Source organism: Haplochromis burtoni, unplaced genomic scaffold (assembly GCF_018398535.1).
Source record: "Haplochromis burtoni strain Fernald_Lab_line unplaced genomic scaffold, NCSU_Asbu1 Contig_739, whole genome shotgun sequence".
NCBI classification, from domain to species: domain Eukaryota; kingdom Metazoa; phylum Chordata; class Actinopteri; order Cichliformes; family Cichlidae; genus Haplochromis; species Haplochromis burtoni.
In genome coordinates this window covers 160,948-171,250 of record NW_024583100.1, presented here as the reverse complement: position 1 = coordinate 171,250, position 10,303 = coordinate 160,948, and the positions used below count along the sequence as shown (strand labels likewise).

The window sequence follows — 10,303 nt, the reverse complement described above, 5'->3', positions numbered from 1 at the left end:
CTGATCATTTTATTACAGATGCAAGAATTTAGACAGTTTTTAACTCTCAGTTATGCCGCAGTGATTGTGTGACTTAGGGATCTGCTGCGGAGTTTGGGTCCAGATATGGCTAATGACGTCAGACTTAAAGACCGGATTACTTGATAAAGTTTCATGACATTTTTTTCCAAGGTTAACTTTGACCTGCTACGCTAACAGTGAAACTCAAGGTCAAGTGCATAAGCCAACCTAGGTACTCATGTCCCCTCAGGCCTAGTATTTTGGTGAGAACTTTGGTGAGAAGAATATCCAGAAAAAATTGTGGGTAATATGAACTTTTTACTGATTTTCACATTGTGGACTTTTAACGTTACCTGATTTTGAACAAAATAAATCAGCTCAAGCTGGTATTGGTATCTTGAAAAATGTGGATGCAGACAAACGGACAAAGTTAATGTGGAACAAACAAGAAAACAAACAATTAACTATGAATAAAAAAATTATTTCATATGGTCCAACCTTTATTAAGCTCCTTTATTTATTCACCTCCATATTTCCAGCTATACAAAACTAAGCCCAGAGGGTCTGTTACTTTTAGAAGGCTGATGTATAAAAGTAAAGCTAGTTATAATAATGTGGATTAATACTGAGGACTTTTACCTTTTGCTGTTTCATGAAGGGTTAAAAAGGGAACGTCCACAATTTAGACTTCTTTAATGCAGAAGATTTTATTAAAGCAATTTAGCAGGATCAAAGGAAAAGCAGATTTAAATAATAATAATCACAGAATCTAATCACTTGGATCACTAACCTATTTTAAGCTAATCCTGACTTTGTTCCAGTCTTTGGGAGCAGAGAAGTTGGAGAAGAGAATGAAGATGCCTTGACTGCAACACACTCTGTGTGGATATAATACAGTGGGAAAAGAGGCACTGCAAACCCATTAGTGGAAGGAAACTGCTGCCTCGGACAAGTTAAATGCATGATATGCAAATAAAACTTCTCTGCTTTTATATGCAAAACATTTGTGCTCTAGCTTATTTGGTTGCCATTTTACCGAGATTTAAAAATGGGATCCCAGCTCACCCCCTCGGTTTTTAGGGGTTAAATGTGTTACCATATTCTTTAACAGTGTATTTCAAGTCCTCAGGCGCCGACACTGGAGTTGGACCTATCAGAAGCACTCCTCTGGTTTCTGGATTTATATCCTGTGACTGAAGAAAATGGATCACTCTTGGACACATACTATTGTCTACAATAACACAATATAATCAATAAACAATATAACAAAAACAGTAAACCACTGGTGGTAATCAGAGTTTTCTTTAGTAGTCAACATGGTTTTAATTTTTTAAAATTACAAGTTAATGCCTATTAGTTATGTTCTCAAAGCCTTTATTTGTTGGTTTCGGGGATTTATTATGCATGTTTTCATATGGACTTAGTACAGTTTCCTTTTAGCATAATAAACATGGTTTACAGTGTGATGTACTGATGTTGCTGAGTGACTGTCCTGTGGTTCAGAGCGAGGGCTCAGGCGTGAATTAACAGTCCCATTTTACTGCCAACCATAGGACAAACCGAGTGAGAAGACACTGCTGGAATGTGGACAGAATGTCTGTCAACTATCTAAGTAATGTTTGTTTTTTGTTTTGTGCATTTTATGTTCGATATAGGTATTTGTTGTGCCTGAAAATGAACAAATAAATGAAATGAAAATGAAATGCTAATGTAAGCTCAGCACAATGATCAGTAAATTTATGTTGGATAGGTAGGTAGCTAGCACCATTACCATTAGCTAGAGTGATTGTTCACTCTGGTTTTTGCTGCTGTTCCTAATGAAGAATAAAGGATTTCTGTGTCTGTGTTAATTCCCTCATTAAACAAAGTGCTAAAAAAGTCTGGAATAGACAGCCTTAGCGACTATAGACCTATAGCCCTCACGTTTGTAGTCATGACATTTTTGAGCGGATGGTGTCCCAGCAAATCAGAGACTGCCTACCAGGTTGCTTACAAAGCAAATCGGTCCATGGAGGACTGTACACAAATCCATCCAACCAACATCATCTTTAAGAATGCTGTTGACACCACCGTGGTGGGCTGATGTCCAATGGAGATGAGACAGCGTACAGGGCCGAGGTAGAGAATTTGTCCAACCAGTGCTCAGAAAACAACCTGACACTGAACATCCTTAAAACGAAAGAACCTATCATGGACTGGAGGAGACACAGAGAGGTCCACTCCCCTCAAATGGAGAATGGGTGTAATCTGTCTCCACCTTCAGGTTACTGGGCACCCAGATCTCTGCTTATCTCACCTGGACCCACAACACCAACACCCTGATAAAGAAGGACCAGCATATTTTTCCTGTAACTGTAAATATAAAACAAGTGTATACAAAAGTTTACACGTGAAAAATACAAGTTCAAATTATTTCTACACATTCTCACTTTTTATTCTGCAAGCTCTCACATCACATCAAAAATATTTACCTTCATAAAGAGTAATTAAAACAATCAGTGCTGTGAGAATGTCAATGTAGGTCATCATGGTTTGTGGAACTGTGCCTCTGGAATTACTGAGTACCAGAAAAAGTTTTTCATTCTTGAGACTTGAGCTTTTGTTTTTCTTTTGTTTTTATTCTGTCATTCAACTTTGGAACTTGTTTGGATAAACCAGCATGAATGGATTAATAATTTGTTTTTAATTTATAATGTAGTAATGTTGTAGTGGTGGATGTTTATACTAAACATGGCCAACATTTTAAGCAGGCTGCTCCAAAATTTGGGAAGGAGAAAAAACTTATTTTCAATTAATATTTATGCACATCTACTCAGATAAAACTGTAATACAAACTGTGGATGTAAGAGACAATTTGATAATATTAATAGCTAAAATAACAGCGCACACTTTACACTAGTATTTATAAACCCCCCATCCCCCCACCACACACACACACAAAACACGTAACAAACACACCAAATGCAGATACCCCACAAACTCAATAAGCACATATATTTCACTGTTTCACTACTGTTTCTCTGCTTGCTCAATCTATCGTGTAGCAGCATACACTACATTCGTATCCTGCTCTCTCGGTGGTACAGGCCTTCTGTAGTTTGCTTTTCGATGGAAACTCAGAGCTGCATAATTCATGGCATCAGAGGTCACATTCTGTTAAAGAAAATGATTAAAGTCACTAATAATAACAAAGCATTACATGTTAACGTGTTAACATTTACCAGAACGGGACAAAGCCATCTAAGGTTAGAGGCAGGGTTTGAGTTAGATAAATGTCCACTGCTCGCAATTTGAATTGAATTTTCACCAGTTTTTGAGCAAATGGGAATAAAAACTGGTGACAGAAAAACTGTAATTTCAAAATAAATATACAGTATGTGACTTAATTTGAAAGGTAATATTATCCTAAGCCTGGATAACTTTATCTGTTTAAAAATCTTAATCCAAAATTATAATTTGATATGAAAATAAATTACCTCACTGTGTTGTGGATTTTTTTCATCATCTTGAGCTGAAAGAAACAATACATCCTTAAGTTCTAAGGTCAGTACCTTTGTATCTGCTATTTAAATTAAATCATATGGATACCTGGAGGAAATTTCCAGATTTTGACAACCAGAACAATGATGACCAGCAGAAGGAAAACAGTTAGCCCACTCAGGATGATACTTAACGGAGTTGTTAATTCATCAGATAATTCTAAAAAATAGAAAATAGAAAATTATACTATACTACCTATTTTAACTAAACACATATATAAAAAGACAGAAACAGTGTTATTTACCTTGAACCTTTAAATATGTTCCGGTTACAATTACTAGCTTGTCATTGAGTTTCTCTCCACAGAAATACAGCCCAGAGTCAGATGAATTGACTTGTTTGATCTTGAGAAATACCACAGACGTGTTGGATGACATGCAAATTTTTTTTCCATCACAGAAAAAATCCTTTTCAGAAGTTAACATAGACGAGATGGAACTGATGTTGGGACTGCTGGTCATTTTAAACCAAAATATGCGGGAGTGAAATCTGCTGAAATTGGAGCACTTCACTGTGACTTCTTCACCAGGCTGAACCTCCACAGTGTAAAACTGTGCGACTGAGGATGAGATCCAACCTAAAACAAACAAGGCATCCTAAATTTGAAATTCAACAGGAACCAAACATCGAATTACACCATCCATGAAGTGTCTACACGATTTTTTTTGGCTTGATTATCGTACAGAATGAATGGTTGAAACTTTACTGAGAAAAAAGTCAAAAATGTACTTACTAAAGATGCAGGGCAAAAGTAGCATCAAGGTAAAGTTCATCATTGTGCATACCACCACTACAATGTCTGTAAGTGAACTGTGCTCCAGTAAAAGTTGTCTCTATGTAAAGAGGCGGGCTGTTCTTTCATATGGGCGGCTGCTCAGTGGAAATGCTTTTTTAGCAAATGGTGAAAACTGATAACTGAAAACAAAAAGCAGAATATCATTATCATTATTGTATGACAGATTTTATATAATTTAGATAGTTTTTTTTGCTGAAGCTTACATGTCTACAAAAGATATTTCACTCTACATATTTTTTATACATTTTGTCTTCACCTGATATAAACACTGTTTAGTGAGGTTCTGTCGTGATTTTGTAACTACTAACATGGCATGAAGTAAAATACTGATCTCATAATTGTACTATATTATATATGCTTGATCGGGTTGCAATTTATCTTTAGCACCAGACAGCCTGAGAGTCTGTATTTTCCTTAGTAATTTAGAACAGCTACTTGTGCAGTGTGAATGAACACTGGTATGAATGCGCGTGCCATTCAAGTTGATGACATGTTCACGAAAACCAGCAGAAATCTAACCTGGTCAATGATAACTACGAGAATAATGTCCACAAGGCTTAGTAGATTCAAATGTGTGTTAGCATGGAAACTTCAGCTGATGTGGTGGCGTCGTAGCTTGAAATGTGCAGCCTTTTAAGGAATACATGCTTTTGGCTGTTTGTCACCTTGCTGCACAATGTGAGTTAGTGATAGTAAGACAGTAAAGTGTAACCAAAAGCATAAGCTTGATTTAAAACAAGGATTTGACTGGATATGTGTCCGTCTAGCACACAGAAGCAAAAAAGCCACAAAAAAGACCCTTTTAACAGTGGAGCTCCGTACACAATACAGGCTCCACTGTCTGGTCAACTTGTACTGACAGCACACCCACAATACTTAATATAAACAAATGTAGACCTTCCTGTTTTTGCATTAATAGAACCACTTTCCAGTTATGAAACCGTTGATCATCGTAAACGTCTGCAAAGCAGTCACGAAAATTAACTCAGGATGACGTGACCAACAAAAAACATACAATAAGCAACAGCTTTGTAAGTCATCTGCTGACATCCTGTGGATGGGCACAAGGTGACCTTTGTGACTGATGCCTTAATGCACCAACTTTGGCAATATCTGACACTTAAAGATAACAATTCTCATTTCAGTAATTACTAAGTCAACATCAGAAGGATGGCAGAGGAGCAAGTAAAAAAAGTTTTAAGAATTTTTTTATTATTATTATTTTGTTTAAACAGGTCATTTCAGATTAAAACAGATTTTTTCAAATAGTACTATTTGTATGTGTCTAAAATTCCTGTCCTTATATTGAAGTATGTCAAAATCATTCAGAATTCGGTCATGTGTTTCTTGTCTGCGTCACGCCTTCGTCTCTCCATGTTTCCTGTTTTATTTTGAAAGTCTTCCATGTTCAGTGTGTTTAGTTTTACTTCCCGTGTGGCATCATCATGTTCATTCGTATCAGCTGTTTCCCCATGTGTTTCCACTTCCCCTTTGATCACCTGCTGTGTGTATTTAGCCTCTGAGTTTTCATTCATTTTTTTCGTCCGATCATCTGCTATGCTGCCATGCTCATGCCATGTTTCAAGATCTTTATGTACTCATCCCAAGTCTTCACATTTCATGTTTTTCTGTGCCAGGTTTCCATGTTCACGTTCCAGGTTGTTTTTATGTTTTGCCTTAGTTCTCCCAGTTTATGTTATTGCTTAGTTTCACTTTTGCCCTTTTGTTTTGTACTGTTAACCAGCCTTAAATAAACGGCGCGCCTTCTGATAAGATTTAGATGTGTTTTGTTTTTCGCGTGTCAGCACTTGGGTCCTCCTTCTCACACCACACAGCCGGCTTCCGCCAACTGTGACAAAAGCTGGTTTATCCATTGGACTGCTGCTGAAATGTCGCAACATTCTGGTTTAAGTAGATAACTATTCAAATTTATGTTCTCTGCTGAGCATAAAAAGTGAAACAATTGTTTGCCTTGAAATATACTGCATCATCATGATTACAGCCTCTTCAAGTAACAACAGTTATGTAATGTGCATTTCACTCACTGCTGCTGACTTCCATAAAACTTCCCATAAAATGTCATCAGATGCATCCTTTAAGTCTGCATCAGATATATGGAAAAACAAATTGACCCACGTAGAATGAAGATGGATGTTTCTTTCAACGTTCATCAAGTTATCCATGACTACTTTGTAATGTTCATGGTGTATATTAGGACTGGGCCACCAAAATTCATATCTCGATATTTTTTAGCTGGATGGCGACATAAGATATAGATCTCGATATTTTTTTAATCCCATAAAGTAAGAACAAAAAGAGAGTTCTTGGTCAAAGGTACTTGTCCCAGATGTCACACAGGCACTTTTATTAACATACAACTGTAGATGTACATGAAAAAATAGTCAAAAATAAATTGTCAGCATTTATTAAATAATAATGCTCATTTTTTTCTTTTCATGCATAACAAAAAGCTAAAAATTGTAAACTAAATGTAAAATGTAAACTAAAAAGATGCAGATAAAAAAATGACAAAGGCAACTTGCTCTTTAAAAAGTGCTTACACTGAAGTAAAGTTTTCTAAAGTGCTTCTTTGTGTGTATTCCTGAACAATCACCTGGTACTTTGTGCAAAAAAACACAAAACCTGTAAACAGATTGAATGAAATTAACAAAATTCCATTCTTTGGTCAGTGGGTCTTTGTGCAAATCTTCAATAACAATAAAAATATAGAAAGAACACAAACAATTGGCAAGGCCAACTACTGCACAGCTTACAGATTTTGTGCCAGGAAACCTAATCTGTCAACAGTATCAGGCTTCAAGGATGCCCTGTGGCAGGTTACAATGTTTCCACAGCAACTAAAAATCCTTTCAGAAGGGGAGCTAGTTGCTGGCACACAAAGGTCTTTCTTGGCCAGGAGGCTCAGTGCTGGATAGGCAACTTCATGTTCCTGCCACCATTTGAGAGGGTCAGCACCACTCTCTACACAAACTGACAACAGGTAGCTAGAAAATCCGTTTTCGATTGCCCCCCTCTGTGGGAGGCAAGCTTCTTCTCTCCTGGAAGAAGCTTGCCAGTGATCTTTTGTTTTTTTAGCTGTGTGTCCTACTGCTGCTTCTTCACGGTCAGCAGACTCAGGCATGGCTGGATCAGGCAGCTCAGACAAACACGTACCCTGATAGCTGAGCAGACACTCTGCCTCCAAGATGAGTTTATGTTTTAGTGCATTAATTTTCTCACTTGGGATGTATTTTGCCCTGAACCAAGGATCCACAAAAGAAGCAATGTCCAACAGGTCACTTGTAGATGGATCTGCATATTTAATGTTGAGGTAATCCACAATGCAACTCTGCCATTGCCGGTCCCAAGCCCGGATGAGAAAGGAGGAGGATTGGGCGTGGGGCTAGCAACCCCACCCTGTAAAAACTCCAACTACTACGGAAACAGTAAGTGAATCTCAGTATCGACTGAATCAGGACGAAGATGATCGGCAACCCTTAATGACGGCAGTGGAGAAAAGCCCTCGGGTCGTCCACTGCCCGATGCGTCGACCAATTTTCGACCCAAAAGAAACTACTCGTTATGGAATATGGAATGTACGGACTCTGTACCAAACAGGTAAATTGGCCCAGCTTCTATATGAATTTGACTCGTACCGTATGGACATCTTGGGCATCTCAGAAATGCGATGGGCAGGAAGCGGGAAGATGGTTATTGATGGAAAGATGGTGCTCTACTCTGGCCATGCCCAAGATCATGCACGTGGCGTGGGCTTCATCCTCTCGCGACGTGCAACAACATCATTGCTGGCCTGGAAGCCCATTTCAGACCGTCTAATCTTGGCTCGTTTCCAAGCTAGGCATGTGAAAGTCACAATTCTTTAAGTATATGCTCCAACGGAAGAGGCTGACGATACTGACAAGGATGGTTTCTATGCGATGCTCCAGGATGCCATTGACAACTCCCCGCGTCATGATTTGCTGATCGTGCTGGGCGGAGATTTCAACGCGCAAATAAGCAGTAACCGGGATGGCCTGGAATCGACTATTGGCCCGTTTGGAATCGCAGCAATGACAAATGAAAACGGTGGGCGGCTGATCTCGTTCTGTGCGGCAAACCGGCTGACCATCAAGAACACCTTCTTCGGCCACAAGCGGATACACAAGGCGACGTGGAAGGCCCCCGGTGGCAGATATACAAGCGAGATCGACTACATCTGCATATCATCCCGCTGGGCATCCACCATTAGCGATGTTAGAGTGTGGCGTGGAGCCGACATTGACTCTGATCACTACCTGCTAATTGCCAAATGTAAGCTTCACCTGAAGCGCCTCAAACCACGACTGCAGCGGCCAAGTCCTTTTAACGTTCAACGCCTAAAAGATGCAAATACGGCAGCGGAATTTCAAATCGAATCGAGAAACCGCTTCCAGCTCCTTGCTGCGGAAGGAAATAACAACAAAAATCCAGATACACTCCGGGATGAGCTAAAAGAGGCTGTGGTCGGTGCAGCAGAATCGAAGATTGGTCGCCGACGGGGCAGCTTTAAGGAGCGCTGGATCTCCGACCGTTCATGGGAACTTATAGATCAACGTCGCTTGGCAAAGTCAGTTCGGGACCAGGTGGCCTTTGACCCACATGCTTCTGCAGACCAGCGTGAGAGGGCCATGGCCACCTACCAAGACCTTGCCCGACAGGTCAAACGCAGCTGCCGGCGTGACAAGCGTGAATGGATCGAAGCTAAAGGCATCGAAGCCCAAGAAGCAGCCGATCGGAACAATACCCGAACCTTATATCGCATTGTACGAGATCTAACTGGGGCTCGTGGTGGCCGCGGTGTTCCAATCCGAGACAAAAATAGACATGTCCTCCTTACTGCAGCTGAACAAGACCAACGATGGGTCAAACACTTCCGCGATACTCTGAACCAACCTGAGCCATCCCAACGGTTCGAGGCCGAAGACCTGACACCTTCCATGGATCTTCTTCCTGTCGATATCGGACAAATCAGCATCACTGAAGTCAAGACAGCGATCCGACTCCTCAAGAGTGGAAAGGCCGCAGGCCTGGACGAAATCCTCGCCGAAATGCTGAAGCATGGCGGACCCCATCTTGAAGCCGCCCTTACAAGACTCCTAAACGCCTGCTGGTCAACATCACATGTATCCGATGGTGATTTGGGTGACTGTAACGGCTGCACAGATTTCTTCAAGATCAATACTGGCGTCCGACAAGGATGCGTGCTATCCCCTTTCCTCTTCCTGTTGGTAATTGACTTCATCATGCGACGATCAGTTGACCAAGCTGGCATCGGTGTGCCCTGGCACGAAGCGCGTAATCTCACTGACTTGGACTTCGCAGATGACATCGCCCTGCTGGGCTCGACTCAGGAAGACCTCCAAAAGTTGACCGCGGCCCTGCAGAGGGAGGCGACGAAAGTTGGATTAAGAATCAGCGCCAAAAAAACCAAGGTACTCCGAGTTGGCTATGCACGTGCCCGCATTCCTGTCACGATCAACCAACAACGTGCTGAAGAGGTGGAGAATTTTATAGAGAATTTAATTTAATAGTGAAAATAAGAAAGATAACATTTTCAAAAACATCTCAGCTTGGTGTGCTTCCTCCGGGTGTGCAAATCACATGTCTCTCTGCAGAGTGGTTTGAGTTCTGCAGGGCGTCATAATGTCTCTTCCAGTTGTTCCATCATTGTCCATAGGACCAGAGTCCAAATGTATGTAGAATAAACATTCAAACATACCAGTTGGTTTTGTTGTTTGTCAACATGGGTCTCAGCTATTCCAAAGCTGCAGACCTCTCAGCACTCTAGTTTTATGGCCTCTACCAACCCCCATCACCTCACTTCAGGCCTTCGTCCTGCGAGGGGGATACTTATGACTCCTCCATTGTCCACGCTCTGCAGAAAAACCCCTCTGTGGAAAGGGTGCTGGGTTCAGTTATCTTACTGCT

The 10,303-nt window shown here is 40.6% G+C and overlaps 1 protein-coding gene and 1 pseudogene across 1 annotated transcript; one reads left to right on the top strand and one right to left on the bottom strand.

Annotated features, from left to right (window-relative positions):
* Nucleotides 1-2,943: 2,943 nt before the first annotated feature.
* On the bottom strand, nt 2,944-4,316 carry LOC106632506. Its single transcript, XM_042215503.1, has 5 exons — nt 4,274-4,316; nt 3,785-4,117; nt 3,589-3,699; nt 3,477-3,511; nt 2,944-3,153 (listed from the first exon to the last, which is right to left on the bottom strand). Exons 1-5 carry the CDS (start codon nt 4,314-4,316, stop codon nt 3,034-3,036), a joined length of 642 nt encoding a protein of 213 aa, XP_042071437.1. The 3' UTR covers nt 2,944-3,033.
* A 3,375-nt stretch (nt 4,317-7,691) lies between these two features.
* LOC106632505 lies at nt 7,692-9,903 on the top strand (annotated as a pseudogene).
* The last annotated feature ends 400 nt before the right edge of the window (nt 9,904-10,303 follow it).